Source organism: Manis pentadactyla, chromosome 9 (genome assembly GCF_030020395.1).
Source record: "Manis pentadactyla isolate mManPen7 chromosome 9, mManPen7.hap1, whole genome shotgun sequence".
In the NCBI taxonomy this organism is placed as follows: Eukaryota; Metazoa; Chordata; class Mammalia; order Pholidota; family Manidae; genus Manis; species Manis pentadactyla.
Genome location: NC_080027.1, coordinates 6,804,605 through 6,832,383, shown reverse-complemented (window position 1 = coordinate 6,832,383; position 27,779 = coordinate 6,804,605). Strand labels below are relative to the sequence as shown.

Below are 27,779 nucleotides of genomic sequence, written 5' to 3'. Positions count from 1 at the left end.
TTCTTTGCAAGACTTATTGATGAAAATTATTAGCATTCTAATTAACAAAGCAGCACACACTCATATGAGCTGTAACTTAATAAAACAGTGAAGATTCTCTTCATGTAAAACCACGAGGATGCCAACCTTAATGCCCCAGACAGATGCTGGTTGGCCTGTGCAGGGCCCATTCGGGCCTCTGGTCCCTGAAGGCCACCAGCAGTGAAGGCACCATGGAAATCGTGGGGCAGGAGAGGAGGCCTCTGTTGCGTGCTTTTCACTGTCTCCAAGGTCCCTGTGGAGTCACCCTCTTCCCATATCTGGAAAGTAAGGGTCTCCCTGAGGCAGCTTACAACAGAAAGTGGTGCGGGACAGACACCGCCAAGCCAGCGGCCATCCGAGAGGCTGGCGGGGGTAGTGGTCCTGCCTACTCGAACCAGGGCCTCTGTTCTCAGTCTGGCCTCAGGGGCGAAGTGGTTCTATCCAAGGGAAAGCCCTCCTGGGCAGCCGCCGTCTCTTCCCATGCACGCCTGTCCAGAGACCACGTTGCCATCCACGTCCCAGGCCAGGAAGGAGCACCTGGATGTCACCTGCACAGCCGCAGGTGCAGATGGTGGCTCAGCTTCTCCATCAGCTCCTCCTCTGTCGGCTCCTCCAGGACGTCCCTGTGGTGTCAGGGAGAAGATGCCCAGGGGGCACTGGAGGGAGAGGCCCTGGACACCTCCAGAAGGGCGGCAAGCAGACCCAAGGACACCCCGGGACATCCAGTGCAGGGGCACCCGGGGTCACCAGACTCCTGCAGAAGGGAGCGAGGCAGGGACTGGGGACACAGGGACGTGGATCCACCTTGGGGCCGTCCACACGCTGCTCTCAGAAGCCCAGACACCTGTGTGCCCGTCCAGAGGCACGTGACACGGCTAGTGTTGTCTGAGGGAATCTGGCCGCCCGCAGCGGGCGGCCTCTGGGACGACCTTCACTTTCCTGTACTAGTAGAGGAACTTCAGGGCACCAGAGAGAAGAGAAAGGCAAGGTTCCCTCAGGCCACCTGTCCACACCCATGAACAGCATCACCTGGAGACTAGAGGGCCTGAGAAGGCTCCCTTCCACGTGCTCATTGCGGGGCAGGACAGAGTGCACAGGCTACCCAGCAGAGAGGCAAAGGAGCCCAGCCAGGGGCTGGGGGAGGGAGACAGGGTGCCCAGGGGCCACAGGGAGTGTCACTGTCACAGAGGACACCCTCCCCTCGCCCTGGGGGGCCGAGCAGGAGCCTATTCCCCGGCCACGCACCTGAACAAGAGCTCCACAGTCATCTGAGTGGTGGCCTCTGGGTTGCCAGTGAGCGACTGCAGGTGACTGCGGCGGTCCCACTTGTGAAGGAAGTTCTGGCAGGAAGGGGGGAAGGGTGTGAATACAGGGTCGGCCTGGTGTCGACTGCAGGGAGCTAGAGGCTCACCCTGGACACTAGGGTCCCGGACCCGGCAGGGCCACCAGCTCCTGCAGGAGCAGATGCCTGCAGGCCCTCCTGCCCCACCCCGGGGGCTGGGGACCCCACAGGGCAAACACGAGGGGCATTCCAGGGGGCTCCCAGAAGCCAGGGCAAGCAGTGCAGAGCCCAAGGGAAGGAGAGGGCCTGGGCTCAGGGCCCCCCAGGCCCAGCACAGCCTCTGCCAACCACGGTCCCCAGCGGGCCAGGGCAGCAGCCCCATGCCCACCAGCAAGTTAGGAACTACCGAGGAGGCAGCCTGGGCAGGGACCTAGTACCTCCAGAATCAGAGCAAGAAACAGGCTGACCCAGATGACGGATGACACCAGCCACCACAACACAAAATAGACCTTCGACCACCTGGGAGGACAGGAAGCGGCAGCCACCGTGAGCAGAGTGAGATCATGCCCGTAACAGAAACATGGCACGTGTGCCACAGCTCCTGGGGGGTCCTGCCCAGGAATTCTGCTGTTATGCCCACTTTAGAGATGCCCTAACCAAAGTTTTAGAAACACTCAGTGAGTTGCCAACGTAGCACAGCCAGCACGAGGTGCTGACCCAGGACCACCTGCTGGGGCGGGTCTGAGCTCCGCCCACCCCCGGGGCCCCACACCCAAGCCCAAGCAGCCCTGATGCTGCGGACCTCCCAGAGGCCCTCGCCCCCCCCTCCCGCCCCACCAGTGCCCCCGTGACCCGGGAGCTGTGAACCCAGAGCCAGGAAGGGGCGGGGCGGCAGAGAGGAGAGCCAGCACAGGGCCACTCACGGGCCCGCATAGCGGCGATAGGCATCCAGGAACACCTGCCAGTTGTTCACCACCATGACGTTCCACAGAGTGATCAGGGCGGCCTGTGGGGCAGCAGACGAGGCTCCATGGGGCGCGGAGGGCAGGGGGGCCGGTCCCGAGCAGCGGGGGTGCAGGACTCACCGCGAAGTCATCGAAGTTGTTGGCCCAGTACTCCAGCTGCTCAAAGCTCCCGCAGGGCGCCGAGCCGTTGTCAGAGGCCAGGCTGGGGACACGACAAGCTGGTTGAGGGTTGGGGCCGACACGCACAGGGGGCACCCGCACAGCCCGGAACCCATATGCGCCGCTGACAAAGGCGGGAAAAGGAGAAATGCCCCCTGGGCTGGGAGGTGCTATGAGCGCGGTGAGGGAACAAGAGCACCAGAAGCTACACTAGGACAGGGCAGCTGGAGGGGCCTTCTCCCAGCCCCAAGCCATCGTGGGCTCTACAGCCCCAGAGCTGGCATCACACAGCCCCCTGCCCGCCTGCAGCTCAGCCTCAAGGTCCAAAAAGGGGCCACGGGGCGGGGGCGCTGCCCTGAGCATTCCCAGTACACCCCCTGGGTGCGGGCCTGGTGGGGAGCAGCGGGGAGGGGGGAGAGCGGAGGCAGAGGAAGGAGCCAGGAGGCCCCCACCGCGGACCCCCGCCCCAGCCCCTCCCTCCCCTCCATCCCCCAGGCCCCACCCCACCTGCTGTTTCCAGGAACCACGAGCACACCTCGGAACAGGCTGATGCCGACAATGGCGAAGACATAATACACCACCTGGCGGGGGGACGGCTGGTCAGCACCCGGCCCCGGCCCACTCAGACCCCGCAGGGCTGGGCTGAGGCCGAGGCCTGCACCCAGTGGGGATCCCAGCCCTGGCCGCTCCCCTGGGGACCCCCGGGGCTCTGCTCCCAGGTACCCCTGCTGGCCACCAAGCTGCCCCAAAGGGAAGGAGGGAGAGCCGGCCAGGAGAGCCCCAGAGATAAACTGGGGGCCGGGGGAGGACCGAGCAGCCCATGGAAACAGGCTGCAGGCCCTTCCTCCAGGACTGGCACAGCACCAGCCACCCTGGCTAAGGAGTCGGCACCTCTGGGTCACGCGTCTGGGGAAGGGCAGGTGGGAACTGGCCAGGCCCATCCAGAAGGTGGCATCCCGGGAAGGCAAACAGGTAGCCCCATGCCAGCCAGGGGAGGGGCTGCCAGTGGCCTGGCCTGGCCCTTACACGCTCAGGGGACAGTGGCACACACCCCAGGCTGACCCAGCCGCTCCTGGGCCTGTTCCCTCCACTGCCAACAGGGCTCTGGGAAGTCAGTAGCTGATACAAGTGCCTATTTCTAACATCCTGTGTCGGGCCCAAAGCGCCTCAGGCCCCAGGCAGCCTCCCACCCCCACGATGCTCAGAGTAAAGGACCCCAGTGCCTCGGGTGGCCCTCTGCAGCCAGCAGGTGGCTAGCCTGCCCCGCCTGCCCCGTCTGCCCCGCCTGAGGCTGAAGCGCCCCAGGACGGAGCCAGCAGCCCCTCGGAAGAGCAGCAACACCAAGGGGCACGGAAGGCAGGGAGAGCCAGTCCCGGGCAGCAGGCTCTCCCGCGGACGTGGCTGCGAGTTCCTGAAATCCCTGAGCGAGGAGAGGTGGCCAAAACCCCCCCCCGAGGTCATGTGGGCTCTGGGGGGGTCCTGGTACCTCTTACACTATTTTTCACCAGTTTCTCAACAAGCCCATAACCCAGAAAACATGAGGGATTTGACAGTGGCCGAGAGGCTCTCTGAGGGGGACAGGGAGGGGGTCAGGCACAGCCTCCAGGAGGGAGGGGGCACCCGGCTTCCTGCCCGCCCCGGGGCTTACCGGACCCGAACTAGAGCTGTGAACACAGGAGGGATGCTCCCCCAGCAGGACGGCCTCCCGACCCCGTGGAGACGCTCACCGACCCAAGGCCCCAGCTCCAGGGCCCGCCCCACAGCCAGCACGGGCTCACTCACCACCAGGATCCCGCCAAAAGCCCTCATGTTCCTGATCAGGTCCAGGATGGTGCTGGCCACCAGAGCCGTCAGCTGCGGGCGGGAAGGACGAAAAGGCCTGTCCTCCCGGCCCCGGCCAGCCCCACACCTGCACACTCCCCACAGCCCCCCACACACCTGCACACACCCCACAGCCCCCTCACACCTGCACACACCCTTCAGCCCCACTGACACCTGCACACACCCCACAGCCCCCCAACACCTGCACACACCCCTCAGCCCCGACACCTGCACACACACCACAGCCCCACACACCTGCACACACCCCACAGCCCCCCACACACCTGCACATACCCCAAAACCCCACCTGCACATACCCCACAGCTGTACACACACACCTGCACATATGCTGTGTACACACAGCTGTATGCACAGACCCCTATAAACTTACACAGCTGTATGCACACCCCACAGCTCCACACACACAGTCGTGGACACCTACGCATGCCCATATGTTCCCACACCCCTACACACCGCCGACCACTCAGCCTGAGGCGAGTCTTGATTCCAAGACCCTTTGGCAAAGCCACCGTGTGCAGGACCGCAGTCCACCCTGCCTGCTGACCTGCTAACAAGGCTGCACTAACTCCTCTCTGCTCAGGAGGCTCCAAAGCAGGCAGACCTGGAGGCGGCCAGGCCAGACCCCAGTGACCAGGTCTGAGAAAGGGGGCCTCAGAGCCCCAGCCAGGACAGCTCCGCTCACCTGCCAACCTGAGCCCTGGACAGCTGATTAGGCCTCTTACCCCTTCTGATCCAGCAGAACACCTCAATGCGCGGTGGTAGCACGGAAACCACCACATACGTGTACACACGTGGTGATGTGCGTATACTGGTGGCCCTTGAACAACACAGATCTGAGCTGCAGGGGTCCACTTGCATGTGGATTTGTTTCAATAAACATACTGAAAAGTTTTTTAAAGGTTTACAACCACTTGAGGAAATATTTTCTCTTCTCTTTTACTCTTAGAATGCAGCATATGATCTGTAACATGAAAATATGTTTATCAACTGTTTTGTCACTGGCACGGCTTCCAGTCAACAGTAGGCCATTAGTAGGAGTGAAGTTTTGGGGGAGTCAAAAGTTATATGCAGATTTTCAACTGTACTGAGGTTAGCACCCCAACCTCGTTGTTGTTCAAGGGTCAACTGTATGTGTATTCATACATGCACATGTGTGTACATGATGCGGGCATGTGTGTATACTGTGTGCATGATTATACACGGCTGCATGCATGTGTGGGACTGTGCCATTACGTGTATGTGTTCAGTTTGTATGTGTGTGTGGGGCTATGTACTACATGGATATGATGGTGTCACTACCTGCATGGTTGTGTATGGCTGTATTATGTATGTGTGACTATGTGAACAATTATGTGGATGTGACTGCACACGTATGGTTGTGTGTGTGCTCACATGTGTCACATGTACGGACTGCACTGGAAGCATGTGTGCAGGCCTTGGGGCAGAGCCCCCATCTGCACCTGGACCCAGAGCCGCCTTCAGATGGTAAATACGGCTGGACAACAGGTAACCCCCAGACAGGCAGACGCACAGCTTGCTCAGAGGGACAGACGTGCACACAGCAAAGACATGGACACCCACTAAGGGGTCTGACATCCTTGGGTGATCTCTGCCTCTGTGCCAGAGCCTGAACACCCTGATCACCAACCCTCCCTCCCCTCCAGGTCAGGGTTACTCCCAATGGTGCATTAAGAGAAACCGAGGCTTGGAGATGGTCATGAGCCAACCCGCTCCTGCACGGGAGTCCTGGAAGTGGGCACCCGGCCAACCCTACCGCTCCCCTCATTACTAAAAGCCACTAGGAGCCCAGGCCAAAGGCCTTCTGGACACCCCAGGACACCTAGGAACATACTGGTTTCAAGGGCTCCTGCCCCTGCCTCTCATGAATGCCAGGGGGCCAGGGAGCATGAAGGTCCCCCTGCGACTGGCTGTGGGGCCTCACACCAGTCCCACCACACCGGCCCTCACTCGCCTGATCCACAAAAGTCCGGCAGGACCTCTACCCGGCTCCCAGCCGCACCCCAGCACCAGCCGGCTACAGTGCAGGGCTGCGCGCACACCAGGGGGCCTGAGGTGGTGAGGTGGCCGTCCTCGGGCCTGGTCCCTCGGCACCAGGCCCGCCCACTCTCTGGAGCAGTGCCCAGTGTGAGCCGACAGCAGGGGCGGGGGTCAGGCACAGCCGCACACCTTCACGCTCGGGATGATCCGCAGGAACCGGAACACGATGAGCATGTTCGCCAGCCGGGCCATGTCCCACAGCGACAGCAGGCCCAGCATCTCCGGCTTCCTGGAGGGAGACACAGACGCGGGCTGGGGCAGGTTCAGGACACGGGCCATAGGAAGACAAGGAGACGCACAGTCCAGAGACAGAGGGGGAGAGAGAGAGACGTGGGGAGAGCACCGAGGGCGGCGGGCACTCACCCCGCAGCCGCCACCAACCAGAAAGCTCCTACTCAGCAAGGGGGCAGGGCCCCAACCGCCCTCGCCCATGCCCAAGACACGGCCCTCTGCAGTCCACGGGGGGCCACCGAGGCCTGGGCACCACCACCCAGCTCAGGTCCCGGCACTGAGGGGGACCTTGCCCCAACCCCTAGCCACATGTCCTAACCCCTGACCCTTCCTCTGACCCTCTCCTTGACCCTTGATGCCATCCTGTTCCCTGACCCCTGAACCTGTCCCAACCCCCATCCCTGGATGACCCTCACAGCCTTACCGTGCTCTCATTTCCATTTAAATTTAAACCCATTTCACCCAGAGCACCACCCCGCGTTACTCGGCGGGAGTGCTGTGTGGGTTCAGGTGCACGTTAGGCACTGGCCAAGCCACTGGGCACCACCGTTTCTGAGGTGGGCTCCTCATGCCAGGCCTGGGGCCACTGAGGATGGCGCCAGTCCCCATAGCCTGTCATCCCGTCCCGCATAAACCCTTCCTGCGGCTCCTGGGAGCTGACCCCAAACAGCAGGCGTCTCGGCCCCACTCCCCACCTCAAGCAATTCCCAGCTGCCCCGCTGAGACCAGGGCCGCCCTGCAGAGGCACCAGGAGACCAGGGCCGCCCAGGGCCCGCAGTCGGCTCGTGCACCTGCTGGGGCAGCTGCGTTCTGGGCCGTGTGACCCGACGGCTGCCACTAGCCACGCCAAGGCGCCCCGGGACCCCTGCCCAGGTGCCCGTGTGTGACCAGAGCCGGGGGTGGCATGGTTCACATGGCAGCGAGAGTCCAGCGGGCCCCAGGCCCCCTCCTCGGCCACCTGACAGGAAGGTAAACCTGACACCAGGTGAGAGGTGACAACCCAAGGTCACAGCTTCCAGCCAGAGGCGGTCCATAGCCCGATTCCAGGGCTCACGGGACCCCCAACCCTGAGCGGGGCCCCTGTCCCTGCTTCCGGCACCCAGTTCTCCAGGGCCACGTGTCCCCCACCCCAGTGCTGGGGCTGAGCCTCAGGAGGGGCACCTTAACAACTTCCTGATGAGCTCTGGGAATGCTACCATTCTAGAGGAAAGCTACGAGGTGCTAAGGAACCCCAAGAGCCACGAGAAGGGGTCCGCTCCCGAGTCCTCAGTGGGGCAGGAGCCCCCTCCTAACAGCCAGGCGCAGAGACCTAGCCTGGGGCAGGCCCGGGCCTGCCTCGGGCAGCAGGACCCCTTCCCTGGGCCCAGGCAGGGCGCCGGCTGATGCAGCCTCCGTCGCTTCCCGAGTCACATACCAGCCTGGGTGTGGGAACCGGTACACAGCCAGAGTTGAGATCTCCAAAACCTTTAATCACAAAACATAGAAGGCATTGCTACAGCAACACTGATCTGGGCGGCTTTTCAATGAATTCTAAAGCTCGCATCCAGCACTTTCTCCCCAGAGGAGGCTTTTGGAGAGAAATCAGAGCTCAGTCCTTGTCCCCAAGGGTTGGTTCCAAACGTAGGGACTTCCTGCAACTGAAGGCGACACTCTACTCTCGGAAATCGGGGGACTGTGAGCACGAGGGCCAGGCCCCCGGGAAGGCTGGCGGAGTCCGGGTCGAGTCTCTCACACCGTGTCTGCTCCTGCCCTGAGGGGCCACAGCTCAAAGGGGCCAAATAGGTACACGTCTCCCTGACAGCGCTGTGACACACACACCGGGCGGCGGCCCCGCACTCCCACGGGTCCAGGGGAAAGGAGACTCTCCCAACAACACGAGGTGCCTGAGAGCCACCCTGCCCCGCCCTGCATGTCAAGGTCCTACCGTCCTTAGGACTGTGCCCAGGACCGGGTTAGCCGCTGAGGGCTGTGGGTTGCCTCTGTGGCTCCCTCAGGGGTCAGAAAAGGCAGGCTGTCCCCACGACGCCTCGGAAACCCAGCCTCTGGACCCCCGGTGGCCGCCTGCCAAGCTCAGAGTGGTGCAGGATGGCCCTTTGTAGCCGGCCTGCGGTTCTCAGGGCGGCCCGAGCTGGAACACGGCGCACAGCGGCCCCCAAGGCCGGCGCCCCGCCCCTCCCGGACTTTACCAGCAGGACGATGGTGAGGAGCCCATCAAACACGTTGCTTGGGTGATACAGGTACCCCCGCAGGCCCAGGGCAAACACCTTAAGCAGCATCTCCAGCAGGTAGTACAAGATGAAGGCACAGTTAAGAATCTGAAGGGAAGACAGGCACCTGGCATCAGCCCCACTGCTGCCCCCTCCCCGCCCTCACCCCTGGCAAGAGGCCCCTGCAGCCATTCAGTCCCCGGGCTCGGCCCAGAGGGGGCCTGGAGCAGGGCCTCGTGAGCCCAACTGGCACCGCCGTCACATCACCACACAGGAGCTGGCCGAGGAGCGCAGGCCCCCGGCCACACCACCCTCGCCCTCCGGCTCCCTGCGCCTCCTGAGCCCCCATCCCGCCCGCAGCCCCTTCTCACACCATAGCTACTCAGGCGACCGGTACCCCACACACACTCCACTGACAAATAGCACACCTGCTCCCTGGCCCCAGACTCCCCTGGCCGTCCCAGGGGCCCTCAGCCCCCAGGCCCCACATCTGCTCTGTGCCTGCAGGGCCTGGGTTGCCCTCCAGCCCACCCACTCCTGTCCCGCCACACCGCTCCCTCCCCACGGCCGCCACCTGAGCTCAGCCCCTAGCTCTCTTCCCCTTGGCCTCTTTGGGGGGCCCGCACCAGTCCACTCTCCAGGGGAACGTCAGGGCAGCCTCCTACAGCACACAGGGGCCGTGCCCCCCACCGCCAGGCATTCCCAGCTCTAGGCAGGTCCTCCCGAGCCCTGGGGAGGTGTGCTGGGGGGTCTCCTCATCAAAGGTGGTCGCAGGCTTCTGCGCCACTGTCTTTTTTAAAAACGGTAAATAGCTAGTAGCTCGTCCCTAAAAGGAGACCGCATGAACCCTCCCCATACGTGCACAGACCCACGTGGGGGGGAATGGAGCGTGGGGTCAGCTGAGCACGGCAGGTCGCCTTGCCCAGGTGACCACTCAAAACCCTGTGCTCCTGGTCAGCGCTGTCTGTTCACAGCCATGAAGGGATGCAGGATAAACATCTGGTCCTGCACTACGAGCAGGTATTGTGGGCATAGAACAGTGGAATTCTACAAAGTCATCCCAAGACCCCTTGGTGGACTCATCAGACCAAAGTCTCTCAAAATAATCAAGCTGATTCTAGCACTTAAAAGGCTGTTGTTAAAAAAGGTAAATACAATTTGACATCTGTCAGGAATAAAATCCAGCCACCTCTGCAATGTTATTCATGAAGAGGAGCCTGACTATCCTCGTACAGGAAAAAATACAACAAAATTACAACATTAAAAAGCTTGACTTTCCTTAAGCATAAAATAGGACAGTTTTCAAGAAAGCCATTTTTTTCCAACTTTGATGATGTGGTAAGTTTTACTCCATTTAACATACATGAGATAATGTGCCATTTTTAAATTAGAGCAAATCAAGCCTTTTCTTACATAGAAAATATTTAATAGTTTTCATCCTTTTGATAATGTCCATATTATGTTCATTAAAATGAACTTTAAAGTACATGCCTTGCTAAGGTCCTGGTACTAAGTTACACAGAGGTATCGCTGCTCTTCTGCTTAAAATCCAAAATGGAAAAATTATTAAGTCATTAAGGAGACTGACAAGAACTTACACTACTAGGAAAGGAGTTCACAATTCTAAACGAGGCTGAGAAAACAGCCGACAGGAAAGGTCACATCCCAGGGCAAGACCAGCCGGAAGACGACCTGTGGCCCTTCAGACCTGCCCCTCTCCCTGGCCCTTGGTCCCGTCCTCCCACTACGCCTGCCCATGGGGCCTACACCCTCCGCTGCCTCCGCCTTCCTGGGGCGCCCCGGGAACAGCCTGCCTCTCCAGGCCCGGAGCGCAGGTGGGGGCCGCACCCTCGGCTCTTCTCTCCGATGCCTGCGTCCCCGGCCACGGCCTGAGCGCAGCAGCCTCAGGACTCACCCCCAGGATGAAGTCATCTCGGTCCCTGGGAAGCACATCTGCATCCATCACAAGGAACACCTGGATTGCCAGGGTGGGGGCAGCTCACCAGCCCTGCCTGGCACAGCAGCACCCGGAGGCAGGGCAGGCAGGGAACTGGGGGGTGGGGACGCGGCACCGCCCGGGCCCCGCGAGGGCAAGCTCACACTCACACAAATGGACAGGAGGTTCCCGAGGGCAATCAGGTTCCCCAGGCAGTCAAAGCAGTGGTGCCTGAAGAGGAATTGGGTGCTTCGCAGAAACGGAGACTGGTACTCGGGCTGTGGCGGGGGCTGGGGAGGCAACACACATGCTCAGAAACACACGTGCCGGCAGGTGAGCCCAGCCCACCTGGCCTCAGGAAACGATCTCAGACACACACACACGCCTCCACACACGATGTCCATCACACGCTGCTTTGTAACTCCAAAGGGGAGCCAGAAACAACCCAAACGGCTACTGATTCCTTAAGGAAACCACAGCAGAATGTCACGCAGGCGTGAAAGGCAGAGGGTTTACCACGATGTGAAAGTGTTGTGAAAAAACACGTAAATCATGTGCCAATAACTATGAAAGCACAGAACAGGAGTAACCCATAGGCTGTGAACAGGCAGGAATGGAAAGCGACGGAGGGCAGCCTGGCAAGAAACACTAACGTCAGAACAACCGTGAGACCCCGCGCCTTCCACGCCAGCGCCCTCCCAGGACGCGTCCATGTGCACGAGGACAGAGGCCTGGACGGTCGCTGCAGCACCGCGACAGCAGCCACCTGGACGCTCCTCAGGGGAGGACGTGGCGCAGCAGCCAAGGAGCGTGAGACGGACCCACGCGGCAGCCCCACGGGAGCCGCTGGCAGCACGTGGCTGCTTAGATCGGAGTCCAATCAAATCACTCAGTTCTCTGTCACAACAGTCACATTTCAACAGCCCAACGTGATCCGTGGCTACTGCATCAGGGAGGCAGACAGAGAGCATCTCATCATCACGCAAAGGTCCACAGGAAAACGGAGAGCTCCCTGGGGCCCCACCGAGCGGCGAGGCACCTCGTGTATGTCAGACAAAGGTACCGGCATTTCTTCAGGACACACACGCGCTTGTGACCACATGGGGAAGGGTCTGGAGGGAAAACACTGGGGCATCAAAAAGAACAGCATGGCTATTCTGGGCCTGAACTGGCCGCGCTGTCAGTCCACTGCCTCTCGGCTCCCAGTTCACCCTCCCACGCCTGCCCCGCTACAAAGGGCAGAGCCCTCCCGCACCTGCCAGGGGGGCACAAGGCTAGCCCCCAGTAGAGGACGAGGCCTCCTGCACTTCCTGGCTCCCACGTGGTGGGTCAGCAGGGTGAGGCTCTGTCCCAGCCACACCCCCAGGTGTCTCCTGCGCCCCCTGTATCAGCATTTGGGGGATGAGAGCGTCCTAAAACCAAGGCACAGACATCATAGCTCCCCAAACCTCTGGGACCCAGACTCCCACCTCAGAACCACCGTTCTGGACTTTAGACCCAGGCACCTTGGGGAGAGAACATCCCACTGCACGAAAGGCACAGCCAGAGCAGGGATGTGGCACGTGTGCTGCACCAACCCCAAGCCTGTGCCCAGTGTGTGCCCACTCCACCAGTCACAACCACAGCACCTTTTCTTGATATCATGTGATCCCAACATCAAAAGGGTGGGAAGGTCGGATTTGGATGACCCAGACCCCAAAGTGTCCGACAGACCCAGCAAGCACCCAGGGGAGCCCAGATGTCGGCAGACACCCCCCAGCAAACCGAGAAGTGAGCCTGCCTTTCCAGATGTCTCCCTACCCAGTTGACTTGCCCCAGGAGGGGCTGAACCCCAGCAAACCAAGCCCACAGCTGCCAGGAGCTGCCTCCTGCCCCAGGACGAGACCATCACCTAGAAGGTGCTTCCAGCTCTGCCTGCGCTTCAAGAGCCATTGCCACGGTTTCTGCGACATCCGCCCTGACGCAGACTCACTACTGCCCCAGGTCACCCCGGAGTGACACCCTGCGTCCCAGGCAGAGCTTTGGTGCGCTGACACACAGCGCCCGCCTGCACGCCCCTGCGGCCGTCCCCCACGCCCAAGGGAGGCCACGCTGAGGGGCCGTCGAGGAGGGGCACCCCAGAGGACAGCGGGAGGGACACTCGGGGATGCACGCCAAGCAGGGCCTGGCTCTAGGTGACCTGGGACACCTTGGGGAGACACCTCTGACAGGGACCTGGGGCCACAGCGGCTGACAGCGAACCACTCCGTCGTTACAGGCTGAGCTGTGCCCCCAAGATGTACATACCAAGGCCCTGACCCCCAGCTGCCTCGGGTGTGCTTATACTTGGAGGTGGGTCTTTAAAGGGCTGATCAAGGTAAATGAGGTCACAGGCTGACCCTGATCCAACGTGACTGGTGTCCTCAAATGAAGAGGGGGTCAGGGCACAGACAGCACACAGGGACGACCACCCAAGGACCCGGGGAGAGGACGGCGTCCACACGCCCAGGAGAGGCTGCTCCAGCCATCAGGTGCGATACTCACCACGGCAGCCCCAGCCGAGTGACGCGAGAGGGACAGAGCCGGCAGGAGACGCCTGCTCCGACTCTGCCCCACCCCCACTCCAGGGTCCAGCTCGGCCCTCTGAGCGGCGGGAAAGATGGCCCCTCCGCGGCCCCTATAAACTGCCTTCGAACTCCTTGGCTGTCTCCCAGCCTCTCCACCCCCGACCCCAAAAACCCACTGTAGGAAATGCAGGGGCCCAGGGTCCTCAGGACCCACGCTGAGCCGGACGCCTGGACCTGACAGACAAAAAATGGACGAATGCAGGAACCTCCCAGGAAAGGACACCCGGGAAGAAGACAAGTCTGTCATGGAGACGAAAAGTGTCTGCAGGCCCCTCCAAGTCTGGCAAGGCCCAGGCCAGTCCCCGGGGCCTGTGGACCTCAGGAGGTCAGCAAAACCACCCTACTCTGCAGGAGCCACACCACCCCCGCCCCCACTCACCCCACCCCAGGGGCCAGAATCCCCAGGAAGGCAGGTCACCAAGGGCCACTCAGGAGATGGAGTGACACTGGAGCCCCCTGCTCACCCTGGCCCATTACCTCTTTAATGACCCTCCTGTCAAGCTCATTGAAGAGCTTCTGGAACTCGTCAGCGGACAGCCAGTCATCACCGTAGGAACACACCTTCTGCAGAGGGGGAAGCACAGGTTAGCCGGTGTCGGTGAGGCCGGAGCAGGGCCAGAGGCGGGGGGCTGAGCCACCCAGCCCCACCCAGGCTGGGCCACCCTGGTGGACCTGAGATGACACCCCATCCTGAAAAGGGGCCATGGGCCTGTGAGACCTCCAGGAGGAGCCCAGAAGCACAGGCCGCGGGGGGCAGGGGAGGGGCTGATACCTCCACGATGGCCCGCTTGCGGCTGCCGTCCAGCTGGACTTTCTGGAGCACCTGAACCAGGTCCCGGGGCCTCACCCCGACTCTGTGTGGGGAAAGAGTGCCCACAGCCCGTGAGCCCAGCCAGCCTAGTGCCCTGGGCTGCCCTGACCTCTCGTCTGACCTGCGGCCCAAAGCCACTGAGCAGCTCCCGGCAGTGACAAGGGCCTCCGGGAGGGAGCCCACCAGGGCCGCCTCACAGCCACCCGTGATCTAAACTCCCAGCAGGCACCTTCGTCCGCCTCACAGAGGAGCCTGTGGACGCTCAGATGGGGCTGCGGCCACAGGGCTGGTGCCTCCCGCGCTGACACCACCTCAGAACCAGGCATGGAAGCCCCTCCGGTTCTGACCCAAGGACAGGGGTGGAGGGGGGATGGGGTACAGCCAGAGCCACCTGGTCGCCCACCAGCCCAGGACCTCCAAGGGGCCGTGAGGACAAACAAGCTCAGACCACAACCACGGGGACCCCGGACCCCAGGGAAGGGGCATCTCTGGAGTCCACGGGTGGAGTGGGGCCAGGGCAGCACGGCACGGCCACTGCCCGGGAGACACCCCAGCTAAACAGCTGTGCGGCTCCCTCCAGGCTGGCAGCCCCACTTCCCTGGAGAAGCACCTGCACTCACCCTTGAGGGCGGGCTGCTCCCCCCACTGCCGTGGCCAGGACCTCGTAGGCAGCCCGGGTCCCCAGCCGCCGCCGGAACAGTGAGGTCTGGAAGGATTTCTGCCGGGAGTGCAGCTCTGGGTGGCTCGGCTCAGCCCTGCCCCAGCAGCCTGAGGCCGAGGGGCGCCCTGCCCACCCACAGCCTGGAAAGCAGCCCCTCGGCCCCTCAGACACCAGTCGCAGACCCCACGGCCGGTCCTCAGCAGAAGGAACCACAGCCCCGTGAGGTATGTAATTCACTAACGTGTGCATTTCTTCCCAGCATATTCGGGGACCCCTGCCCTCCCACTGGCGGGTTTGGGGTCACTTGCCCTGGGAGCTGCGATTCTACAGCAGAGGGGGTGGGCAGGGAAGAAGCTCCCGGGTGGCCCTGGGGACAGAACCGCCTGGGGGGCCCACTCACTCACAGGAGGGACCCACAGGGCAGTGCAGAGCCCACTGCAGACCCCTGCCCTCCCACTCCGCCGTAGCTCACCCGTGCCGGGGGCCGGGCCACCACCCTCCCAGCCCACACCCCCGGAGCCCGGCTGGAAAAGCCCCCAGACCACCCCGCTGGTCAGCTCCGGGCACGCCCGCTTGGTCCGCAGGGGCAGCTCTGTGGCGGGGAGGTGAGCAGCCCGGCTCACCATCAGGTAGCCCCGAAACTGATTGTAGATGATGGCCGTCAGCAGGTTCATCAAAAACAGGCTCCCTTCGAGGGAAAAACCCACCGTCAGGAGGGACTGCCATGGCTGGGGGCAGAGTGTGGCAGGAGCCAGCCGCAGCCTCGCAGGCTCAGAGGGCAGACACGGGCCCGGCACACCCGGGGTTGGGTGGGAAGGGCCCGGACAGCCGTGGGGCACGGAGTACCTGCCGTTCCTGCTGCACAGCCCAGGGCACGCCACCCAACACGCAGGCCACCCGCCCACATCCAGCAAACAGGAATGCCACCCGACCTGCCCAGACATGGGTGCTGAGCACACATCACCAGCGGTCACAGACCAAAAAGCACAGGTGAGGGCCACGCTGAGGTGACAGCACAGGTCTGGGGGCATGCCCACCCTGAGCCCTCCGGATCCTGCCAAGTGACCCCTACGGATCTGCCCAGACTCACCGATCAGGATGAAGACTATGAAAAAGACGGCATAGGCCCGGTTCTTGGAATATGCAGGGACCATCACTACAAGAAAAAAATGGGGGAAACTGCGACAGGCCCACAGCCACAGCATCCGGCCAGTCCCCACTGCGACCCTAAGAGGGGTCTGGGTGGGAGAGCGAAGCAACCTTCCCGTCCCAAGTCCCCACCTCACACCTCTGCTTCCACACGCATGGGAACAGCGAGCCCAGCACCTTTCAAGGATGCGCGTTCCTTACCGCTGAGCTGAGACCTGCCTCCCCGTGACCACTGCCCAGGCTGGAGGTTCAGGTCTCCCTCGGGCAACTCACTGGGACTCACAGGGTATGTGGGGACAGTGCCCAGGGTCCAGCTGCACAGCTCTCCTGGGTGTGGAAGCCGGGGCTGCCCTCCCGGGAGGGTCTCTAGGATCAGTAAACACCCCCAAGCCCAAGAAGGAAGGCACCGACCAGCGTGGCCAGGCCGCAGGACTGCGGCCACCGCATCCTGGCCACCCCCTGGCCCAAGCAGAGGCCCCAGCAGCAACCCCGACCATGAGGGCCAGCCACCTGGGCTCAGGGCCTCTTACTTGTGTGGCTCCAAGTGGCACCGGAACTGGGCCTGGGTGGCAACAGGGAACGTGGCTGGACCCCCTCAGGGTATGAGGTGGCCGCCAGGGAGGCCCCACTGAACACACCGTCTCCCGCCACCACACAAACACCACTGCCCATCTTCAGCTTCTCCGTGGGGTCGGGAGATGCGGAGAAAGGAGCGGGGGGCGGAGCCAAAGGAAGAGAGAGAGAGAGAGAGCACAGGGTGGGCCAGAGAGAGGTAGGAAGCGAAGGGAAGACGCAGGAAAGACACGGGAGAAGAACAAGAAGGGAGGGAGGAGACGAGCGCCACCCTCTCACCCCCACCTGCCCGTGAGAAGGCCCCGGGGGCCGGTCTCCCCCAGCCCAGCCCTGGCCCCGCTCCTCACACACCGTCGGGGTTGTTGGCAGTGGTCAGCAGCACCAGGAGGGAAGTCAGGGCCTCCGGCAAGTTGCGGAAGTAGGTCAGCCGCTCCCTGTCCTGCCCATCGTCCTGCTGAGAGCACGTGTGGCCCTCTGAGCGGCCACTCGGGCCTCCACCCCACTGGCCAAGGCTCCAGGCCCCTGACCCCGCAGGCCAGAACCAGCCACCATGCTCCCCGCGTCCCTGCAGAGCCCACTCTCAGCCAGGCCGGCCCCAAATCAGGGCCTCCGAGCCCGAGAGCCCAGAGAGGCCCAACACCGCATGGACACAGGCCACGGAAAAGGGCCTGCTTGGAACCACAGTGCAAAGCTCTCGGCCAGCCGGGCTGAGCACGTCCTCACAGCCCAGTGGCCCAAACAGCACGTGCAGGGGCTGGCCAGCCCCCTTCCGGCCTGCCTCTGCCGGGTGCTGCACCGTGCGGGCTGTAGGGCCGAATTCCTACCCACGGGTCAGCCACCATCACAGCCTCGTCTGATCCCCGACGGTGGGCGAGGAACAGGACCCACATCGAGACCAAGAAGCACAGCCCCCCGGCCCAGACATACTTCGTGGGGCAGAAAACGAAGCCAGCAGAGGAAGCGACCCCCTCCCCCGGCCCCTCAGGATACTCAGCATCCCCAGATCAGAGGGCTCTCCCTGGCCCCCCACCATTCTCAGATTCTGCACAACAGCAGCGTCACTGGGCCACTGAGGGGCCTGAGAGGTGGGGGGCTGGTCCCCACAGGCTAGCTGCCCCCACTGCCCACAGACACGACAGTTACACAGACACGTGGGCTCACATGTAGACAGAGACACACATATGCATGAAGACACACAAAGGGGCGTCTAGCCCCCCCAGGGTCAAAAGGGACAGTCCGTGGTGTTCCCCCAGGGACAGCACAGCCCCAACCCCAAATGGAGCCACAGATGCATCCAAACCAGTCTGACCGAGCACCACCACACTCACAGGACGGACATGCGGACACCAGCCCTGAGGACAGCAGTCCCGGCCAGGACATGAGGACAGACACCGGGACCACAGACGCACGGGCCAGGGGCCAGAGCAGGCCCCAGGGCGCAGGCAGCAGACTCCTCCACAGAGCGCCGAGTGAGCGGCCGGGGCCAGGAGGCAGCAAGGACCACAGGGAAGGGGCACGGAGGGAGGGAGCAGGCACCCTGGCAGGGGCTCAGGTGGCCCAGCACTGGCCCTGGTCACGAGTCTGGGCAGGCGGCCTGACCTGGGCCTCCATCTCTGCTGGCCCAAGAAGCACCACCAGGTCCCACCCGGGGGCCGCAGGCAGGGGCGGGCAGGGGTGGTACCTTCTCACCGGTGAAGAGCAGCATCCCGAGCATGGCGAAGACACACAGGTGGAGCAACAGCAGGAGCAGCACACTGCGGGGCCCACACTCAGCGCTGGGCCCGGACGGGGACCCCCACAGCCCGCCCTGCCCCGGACCCCGCCTCGGGCTCAGCCCTGGGGTCCTGCCCTGGCGGAGCCCTCTCTCCTTGGCAGCGACAACTGGCCGCTCCAGGGGCATTTCCCAGAGACCCAAGGACCCCAGGGACTCAGAGGGGATGGGCTGCTTCCGTCCGTCTGGACTGGATGGGAAGGGTCAGCCACTTGAGCCTCTGGGGGAGCAGGGACACGCCAGGTGGGGGGAAGACTGGGGTGGGGGGACGGGAGAGCAGGAAGGGGGGCGCGGCCACAGCCACGGCGCTCTGGGATGCGCAAGGCTCCAAGGAGCTGCCAGGGACCCCACAACCCAGGGTAGAGCTGTCCCCTACTCCCAGGCTGTCACTGGCCACGCCCTAAGCTGGCAGGGGACTCAAACAGGTTGGGCACAGTGCCCAGTGGGGCGCAGACTGCGTGCGGGGTCTTGATGCACAGCTGCCAGGACGGAGGCCCCGGTGGCTGGCGCCCTAACCCTGCCACAGGGGGCAGGAACCCCTACTCGCCCCCCAGCACACCCGGCACCAGAGCCCACCTGGCCATCTCAGGTAGCGACCACCTGATGCACTTGAGCATCTTCTTCATCAAGGAGGAGTTCTGCATCAGGAAGAAGGGGCGCAGCAGCCGGCGCAGCCGCAGGGGCTGGGAGAGACCAGGAGGGGCCGTGGCAGAGCCTGCGCCGGGGGGACACGGGTGCCGGGCCCCGCGTCGGGCTGCTCCACAGCCACACGCCCCAGTGCTTCCGGTGCCTGGTCACACCATGCCCATCCAACGCCCCTGCCCACACAGGCTCTCACTGTCCCCCCAGTGCAGGCAGCCAGCACCCTCAGAGCAACCCCCACTCCTGCTGGGTCCCTGCTCTGCCAGGAGGGGGCACCTGTTCCCCCAGGGGAGCAGCTGCCAGCCCATGGGGCCTCACCCACCCACACCCACAGACCACGCAGAGGGAACTCCACCCCCTGCACACGGGCATACGTGCACACCCTCCACACACACACACACACACACACGGGCACGCACGCATGCACACACAGCATCTCCCACGCCCCCTGGCCTTCCTGTCAGAACCAAAGGCTGTCCCACCGCAGACTGTCCTCGGGACACACCCAGCCCGCTCACAGGCCCGTCAGGCATGCTTTCCTCCTCCTCCTCCACGTACCACGTTTCAATACCTTCCACTCACGACAAAGTCAAGACGCACCCCTTCACCAGCCCGCGCACCCCTGCCCGTCCCAGACAATCAGTCCTCCTGCCAGGAGTGGGGACCCACCCTCGGTGACCTCCAGGCCTCCGAGCCAGCCCAGTGCCTTGACCATCTCCTTTATACCTGATCCCCAGGTGCTGGACACCCAAGCCCCCACGGCTCCCCTCCAGCCCCATGCCCTGGTGAATGAGAAGCTGTGGGTTTTTAGTGTCACGTTTACACTCCGGACTCCCACACACAACCTCCAGCGCAAGCTCTCAACTCGACTCCATCCCACCGGACATCTCATCTTCGAGACACGAGGCTGGCTGTGTCCCCTCCCTCCAAGCCCTCGCGGCTGCCTGGAGGCCCCCAGAACCTGCCCCCAGCATCCCACTCAGCCCACCAGCCTGCTCGGTGGGCTGGTCGTCCAGTCCCTGTCTGGGTGTGAATACCACCCCTTCTAGCTGCCCTGGGCCGCCTTCCTTCACACCAGCCACTGCACATGGACCAAAAGCCTCAACCAGAAAAGCCACTGAGAGATGGTGACAAATAGGACAGACACCCTGCAGGGAGCAGGGTCCTCCCCATCTGGGCCAAGAAGGGGAACAACTGGGTGGGCAGTCAAGGCGAGGAAAGAACAGGCCACATGGTGGGGCAAGGAATCCAGGGGGCCGACGTGGATGGGGGTGCACAGACGAGGGCCATGTGCATGCGGGGAGGATGCGTGGGGACAGGCCCCTACACAAGTTCTCCGCCACAGTGCCAGACGGGCCTGTGTCCCCGAGCGGCCCTGATGGACACAGATGTCCCTGAACCCACGTTCCAGCTCTGCTCCTCCCATCACAGGGCAGTGCCTCTGGGGGCTCCAGGGGGCATCAAGATACTGCCGTGGGGGAGGTCGGGGCCTGCCAGTCTCTGTGGGCTTTTTCTCACATCGCGCCTCCCAGAGCTCCAGCCAAGTGGCTGGGCTGAGGCCCTGGGGCGGCGCTTGCATGGGGAACCCAGCCAGGGCGAGGCAGGACCCGGGGTTCCTAGAACATGCTCCCGGGCCCCTGTGCCCCCCAGGCCTCGGCCCCTCCACCTGCAAGATGGGGACACAGCTCCCCAGCCCGTGGCTGGCTGGGGTGCCATGGAGGGGTCAGCGCCGGGCAGGTGGGCGGCCCATGCCCACCACGCACCTGGGCCATAGCACACCCAGAGCCCCACTCCCACCGTGGGGCTGCCGCACCACCTACCTCCCGACAAACCAGACTCAGCGTCACAACCCAGTCCAGGAGAGACACCGCCAGCACCACGAGGTAGGCCAGCAGCCAGAGGTTCTTGCGGAACTGAGCCCAGCCGACCAGATAGCTCTGCGGGAGAGACGCTGGCTGAGCAGGCGGGGCTGGCTGCAGACACAACCGCGCAGCCGGTCTGAGGCCGTGGGTGCCCGACGCCAGGGGGCCAGAGCACAGTGCTTCAGCAGGCGGCGTGGTCTCTGTGTGACTCGGGAAGCAGGAAGCTGAGTGGCAGTCAGAGGCCCACCCGGCCCACACTCCTGCCAGTCCGTCAGCCACCTCGAGCGGCCGCTGACCATGGGCTCGGCACTCAAACTTCCCCGGCCTCGGCTTCCTCATTGGTAACAGGGTCCCCACCCAACCATCCATTTAGCTTGTGCAGGGGAATCTTTCTAGAAAGACTAGGAAACAGTGACCGCTCAGGGCCAAGCCTCCACTCCACGCCTGGGGCTGGGAAGGGGAGGGATTCTGTCGTGGATTCTGCCCTCACCCAACTGCCACCTCCTGCCACACTGACCCTCCAGGGGTCTCAGCTCGCAGATAAAAATGTGCACACTCCCACCTTTTGAGCCTCCTAAAGGTACCGACCATTCAAAAAATGCTGACAAGAACTTCTCTCCAGTTTCAGGTGTGGCTATAAACCCCCAGACCTCCTAACCACATATGAGCTAAGAGAGAATAAATAAGACTGCCCAGGGCCCTTGGTCTCCCACACGCACACCCCAACTCACCCACGCCCCTCACATCAGCACACAGAGGTCCAAAACCCCCTCTCCCAGCAGGACCGCCCAGCAGGTGCCAGGCAGGGGCCCACATGACAGGGACCCGCAGGCAGGGCACGGCCCACACTACATGCCGCGGCTGTGTACACAGGCCGGACTGAGCACGAGAACCACAGCTGTTCGGCAGAAGTAACAGACCTTGGGGCTCACAGCAACACACAGCGCCTCCATGTCTCATGGGGGAGTCTGACGCAGCTCAGAAGCTCAAGCGAGCAAAGCAAAGCCCACCTCCAGCTTCCCGAAGGACTCGGGTCATGGACAGAATCCAGAGCTGGACACACAGCCACGTGGCAGCAGAGCGGGAGCCCACTGTCCTCTCTGGCTCAGTCGGGGTCTCTCCTCACAGTGGCACTGCCAGACCACAGCAGGCACCCCAGAGGTCCCACCAGCCGGGGCTCCCTCAGTGGCCACCAGGCCTCGGCTTGCACTTGGAGGGAGAAGGGCTGGCGGGCACTGCTTCACCGCCCAGAATTCTCCAAGAAACCCAGTCCTCTGCTCAGAGGGTCAAAGTGAAGCGGGGAGTAAGGCAGGGCCCAGAGTGCTAGAAATAAATGGGGAAAGCGGCCAACGGGCCGGGAGGTGCCTGTCGGCGCCCACCTCACCTTCACGGAGACGTCGGCCAGGAAGACCAGCAGGCAGAGCCCCTCCACGCTCTCGGTCAGGCCGCAGGGTGGATTCCAGGGCGCCGAGCGGTAGCGCACGTCTGAGGTGCTCGTGAGCGAGGAGGGCGTCTCGACAAAAGCCAGGGACAGGATCAGGAAGATGGTGATGCTCAGAGCCCTGGGGAAAGGGCCAGACCAGCAGAGATGCAGCGACCAGCAAACAAGGGGCCGAAAGGCAGAGCCGCAAGCAGACGCCCACGGGGGGCGAGACAGGCCCCAGGCGGGCCGGGGGAGCACTTCCCAGGTCCCGGCCTGCCAAGTGGTCAGAGAGTGAGCCGATCGGGCCGAAACTCAACTGCCATGGCCGACCCGAATGTTCTGGAAGGAAACTCACGCCACCAGAGGAGCCCTTCTCCCCAAAGAGCCCAGGGGCAGGGGAGCCTGCCGGGCCTTGTGCCCAGCCTCCCCCAAGGAACCACACTCCCCGTGTGTTCTCACCATTGGCACACGTCCGAGTAATACCACTGGTAAAGCCACATCGACCAGACGTCCATGCGGTGGTTAATGGAGCGATACTGTAAGTCAAAGGTCACAGCAGACCGTGGGTGGGGCTCCCAGGGCCACACCACACAGCCTGCATGTGCAGGGCACCCCCTCAGCCGATGACAGGCCCAAGGCCGGGAGACAGCTGTGGGTGGCAGGGTCCACTGCGACTCAGCACAAAGTGGCAGCGCCCCCTCATGGCCCAGCAGGTCAGGGTCAGGCCTCCCAAGGCCCTGAGGGGTGGACTCCATGCAGACAGGGGCAATGAACAGAAACGCACTGCGTTGTGTGCACCCAGCTGTGCCCTCTGCAGGGTGCTCCCCCAACCCCATTTCAACTGTGACCTCCGGAGCCCCGGCCTAATCCCCAAGCTGGGCCCATTCGCCTCCATATTCCATGTCCCTAACGGGGCCTGAGTGTTGTTTGGGTCTGGCCATGTTCGGACATCGTTCACAGGCCCTGGAATGCGTGGCACATGACAGGCCCTCGACAGCTAGCGAACCGATGACAGGAAGGATTCCTGGACTCGGAAGAGCGCCCAGTGCTTAGTCCTCAGCAAGGACTCCAGGAGAGCCGAGTCCAGAGGTTAGCGTGGCCACAAGGACCACGTGGTCCAGCAGCCAGCCAAGGCCTTGGCCCCGGGGAGGTGAGGAGTGAGGGGTCGGAAGGGCGGCCATCACCCAGTCCCCACAAGACCCGGGGCAGGTGCCACCCACCTGGATGGCGTCTTCAATGAAGACCACAGCCTGGTCAAAGCAGAGCTCCTGCCTGGCTTCAGCACCTGCAGGCAGAGAGGACACCCTGGGTGACGAGGGGGCGCACGGGGTGCTCGCCTGCCACAGCACGGCTGAGATCAAGGGAAGACACTGGCTGCATTCCCCCCCAAGGCTCTGGAACACGACGCCGTCCACACGGCAGCAGGTCCACGCACATCCAGGAGAGAGGCTCCTGCTCAGTGCTGTGCCCCACAGTGGCAGGCTCCGAGCATGTACAGGGCCTCTCGTGGCAGGTGCAGGGCGCCAGGCCGGGGGAGTAGCAGCTCCGCTCCTGTGGCTCCCACGCACCCTGGGGCAGAGCAGCGGGGAGCTTGCAGCACGGAAGCAAGGCCTGGAGCCCGACTCCCTGCTGGCCCAGACGCTGCGGGCCCCGGGCCTAAGCTCTCTGCCTGTCTTTCCCCTTCTGCCTACTAGGGTGCTAGCAGCCATCCAGCTCAGCCCGAGATACCACAAGGGGCAGCTCAAGGGCAGGAGAGCCCCCAGGCCTGGCCTGGCAGCGTGCTCACTACACAGGAGGCTGTCGCTACCCTTCTGCTACCTTCACCAACTAGCAACTTGGGTCCTTGGGGCACAGGAGGCTGGGACGGGGCCTCCGTGGGCCTGGCAGGCTCCTGACTCCCAGGGGCCGGCCTCAGGAGAGCCTTGCAGGAAGTCAGGCCCCAGAAGAGCCCTGGCCCGACACCGAGCCCCCACCCATCTAGGGGCCAGGAGCCGCACTCCAGGTTAGTCACCACGGGCCTGCCCATCACATCGCAGCTTCGCTGCAGAAGCTGCCACCTGATACAGAGGGAGAAGGGCATGCACTGCCATGTCCACAGCAACAGAGGAGCCCCACCTCCTGAGGCCCACGAGAGGAGCAGCCCAGGCAGTCCAGGCCACAGGGCGGGCAGAGCCAGTGGGCAGCCCCCAGCAGCTCCCAGATCTGGGCCTGGAAATGAGGTGCACAACCCTGACGCCGTTCCACAGAAGAGTCCACTTTCACCTCCAGTCCCTTGGGGCCAGCAGCTGCTGAAACCCCTTAGCCGGTGCCGAGAGAATGTAGACGTGCGCCAGCCAGCCCAGAAGCAGAGGCCAAGGCCCGAGGCTCAGCAGGCGGCAGGCCGGGCACCTGGGCAGCACTCAGCCCATGCTCACTCAGCCCACCGTCCCAGGGAGGCGGCTGCCCTGTCCTCGGGGCTCGTGCAGCAGGGCCCAGGGGCCTGTCGGGGAGCTGGGGGCCCCGGATAGGAGTAGGAGACTGGACTCCCTCCTGGCTCTGCCGCCACCTCACTGTGTCACCCAGAGCAAGCACCCTGCTGGGTCTGGGCCTCGGTTTCCCCCATGCACAACCACCAAGCTTGACCTGAGGAACCCTGAAAGCTCCCCAGGGAGGCCCCAAGGGTGATGACCGTCTGCTTCACCTGGAAGTGTCCTGGGACCTCATGATCAGTGGCACTCTGCTTTGCCCCCTGCTGTGCCCACACAACCCAGGACAGCTGGGCTCAGCACACAGCAGTTCTTTAGACAGGCAGAGACAGGTACCCCAGGGCTCCAGGGCTCCCTCCAGACCCAGGCTCACACTGGGGCACGCCATCCCAGGCCAAGGGTGTCAGGCACCCTGGGAATTGCCCAGCACTGCCAACCCTCCGCCTGCCCAACCCCCTCACCTGACTTTTGGTTGTTGGCTTATGGAAGCTGGGTTTGGCTACATGAGCTGCCCGGCCCTCGGGTCACCAAACGTCAGGAAGGCCATCAACCCCTGCTTTGCAGCCCCCAACACCAGGCCCCCTTCCCCGTCCTGCAGCGGCCAGAGGGATCTTGTCACTACCCACAATTCTAAGAATCTCACAGCTTTCCATGGGTCCCCAATGTTCCAGGGGCGAGTCCACACTCTGTCCCCGGCCTGGCATGCAGGTGCCCATCTCCACCCACCTGCCTCCCCTCCTGCTGCTCCCTGAACCCTCCATGCCACTCATCTTGAACTTGGTTCATTCTGCCAAGGCCACGCTCTCCAAAGACTCCAGGCCCGTGCCCAAGCTATCGGTCCTAACAGGAGCAGTCTCCCAACTCGGTGATCTAGAGACTCACTACCCAGTGGCAACACGTGTCGGCACCCCCCTCACCCCAGCAGGTTGGAGAGTCACGGCAGAGAACAGGAGGTCGATCGACACCCCACATCAGCCCAAGATGGCCTCCAAGGCTCCGCTCCCCGACATCCAGGCCTGAGCCCCTCCCCTGCGCTTGTTCCAGCCTCCACTCTGAACCTGACGGGGCCTCAGTGAGCCCCCGTAGGACCCCAGGCGAGCCTTCACCTCTCGGTGCCTCAGCTGCCCCTCGGGAACTGGACCAGTGCACAGACTGACAGTGTTATTTTAAAAGCCCCTTCTATGGCATCAAAATCTCTCGCCCTCTGACTTCTCCAAAACCAGTAAGACCAGGAACAAGAAAATGACCAGCCTCACCCTGAAGCCATGGCCCATGCAGTAGGGCTGGGTCAGAAGGACGTGACCACAGGGTCCCAGCAGCAGCAGCCTGCCCCCCCCACCCCCGTTAGCAGGAGAATCTGAGACAAGCCCCAGCTGGGAGTCCTGCATGGAGCTGGGCCACGGAGACCGAAGGGGCCATTCTCAGTGCCCACTGCCCCTTGGTCTGAAGAGTCTCGCCGGGCCTGGCTGGGGCGATCCAGAACACAGAGCGCCCTGTCCACATTCTCAGAAGCCCGCACCGAGGCCACAATGTTGGGACAGAGAGCCCTTCTTCCAAAGCCATCCCTCACCAGCAACGCTGCCAGGCCTCTGGCTCCTGTCTCCACCAGCATCGGCTCTGCCAGAGCTCAGACCTGCAAGGGCTGTGGTACTCCACCCAGAAGGGCCGACACCCCAAGGTGCACCAGCTCTGCCACCTGGCCGGGCCCTGCGCCCAGAGCATTCTTGGATTCTCTCTGAATCCTCGCCATACCCCTCACCACAGCCACTCTGCCTACCCACCTTTTATTGAGACTCAGAAAGGTTAGCCAACCTGCCAGGTCACACAGTACCAGAAGGGCACCAAAACCTCCAGACACCAAGTCCATGTCCCCTGAATGCTGCCACGTCCTATGCCCCTTGTCAGGGCCCTTCGGGGCCTGGCACGGCCTAATGGAGAGCTTTCCTGGGGATGGGTGTGTAGCCAGCCGCCTCATGCTCTGATTTTCGTACCTCCTGTCGGGGACCCACCCTCATATTCCACAGACTAGTGTGGGTACACGCTACAGGCCTCTCTGGACAGAGGAGGCAAGCAAGCCGAGAGGCAGGTGGCCCAGGAAGGAACACCAAGCACAGCACTAGCAGCAGCCCGATGCCAAAGCTGTGACCTCGGACGGGTCCCAGAGACTCTCTGGGCCTGTTTCCTCCATGTAAAACGGGGTTGAGGCCCTTCCATATCCCCACCCAGCACCCACCCCCTCCGGTATCTGCCAGAGGCATGGACCCCACCGACCCACCCTGACCGGGATTCCACACCCTCTCTGCTGGTAAACGGGAAGGACGGAGGGGCGCTGCAGAGGGTAAGGGGGGAAGCTGTCCCGGTCTGCAGAGGCCCGCCCAGGCCCCAGCCTGAAGGGGCACCAGCCTCTAGGGGGACTCCCAGCAACTGGCATGAGAAGGTGGAGCGAAAGAACTCCCAAGTCACCCCCAGCCGGCTCTGAATCCACATCAGCCACTTCCTGGCGGCGTGCGCCCTCGGGCAGGGAAACGGCCGCCTCCGGGCCTCGGACTCCCCCACAGTAACCGGGGAAATGGAAGTGCTGCCTCCTGGAAGCCACAGAGCGGCTCCACGGAAAGCAGGGGCGGTTCCCCCGGGCGCACCGAGGGGCACGCGAGGGGCCGGCTGCCCGCAGGGTGCGCACCCGCGCGGGGAGAGGCCAGGGGCGGCCGGTGGGGCGCGGCCCGGCCCCCTGCCCAGGCCCTGCTCACCAGGGCCGACGAGGACGCTGCCGCCGCGGGCCCGACTCAGAAGCGGCTCCGACTCTGCCCTGGGGTCCGCCATGGGGTCGCCGGCCGACACTCCCAGAGGGACGGGATGCGCGCAAGCCCTCCTGCGCAGGCGCAGCGTGTCCACGCGGGAGTTCGAGGGGAGGAGCGGAGCTCGGTGACGCGAGCGGGGGGCGGTCTTTTGCTACCAGCCAGCCAATGAGAACGGCGGCCTCGCGGGCAGAGCGGGGCTTTCGGCTGGCTCCGCCCCTCAGGGGTGGGGCTCGCTTTGCTCCGTCTGGGAGCTGCGCTGGGGAAAGCCTAGGGCGGGGAGGAAGGCGTTCTCAAAGAGTGGTCCGCGGCCCAGGTGC

The 27,779-nt window shown here is 63.3% G+C and overlaps 1 protein-coding gene across 5 annotated transcripts; it reads right to left on the bottom strand.

Moving 5' to 3' along the window:
- On the bottom strand, positions 1-27,560 carry TPCN2 (two pore segment channel 2). Of its 5 annotated transcripts, none has more exons than XM_036875775.2 (25): positions 27,412-27,559; positions 23,420-23,484; positions 22,659-22,735; positions 22,161-22,338; positions 20,735-20,851; positions 18,849-18,955; positions 18,183-18,255; positions 16,853-16,955; positions 15,870-15,935; positions 15,403-15,467; positions 14,739-14,836; positions 14,080-14,161; positions 13,785-13,871; positions 10,872-10,991; positions 10,681-10,740; positions 8,745-8,873; positions 7,973-8,022; positions 6,457-6,556; positions 4,210-4,281; positions 2,935-3,008; positions 2,389-2,470; positions 2,227-2,309; positions 1,741-1,822; positions 1,267-1,361; positions 1-644 (listed from the first exon to the last, which is right to left on the bottom strand). In XM_036875775.2, the coding sequence occupies exons 1-25, from the start codon at positions 27,482-27,484 to the stop codon at positions 566-568; spliced, it is 2,217 nt and encodes a 738-aa protein (XP_036731670.2). In that variant the 5' UTR covers positions 27,485-27,559; the 3' UTR covers positions 1-565. The 5 variants fall into 5 exon arrangements, with proteins under 5 accessions (XP_036731670.2, XP_036731671.2, XP_057362683.1 ...); XM_036875776.2 differs by having other exon boundaries at positions 16,853-16,952; XM_057506700.1 differs by lacking the exon at positions 1,741-1,822 and having other exon boundaries at positions 27,412-27,560.
- Between the last annotated feature and the right edge of the window lie 219 nt (positions 27,561-27,779).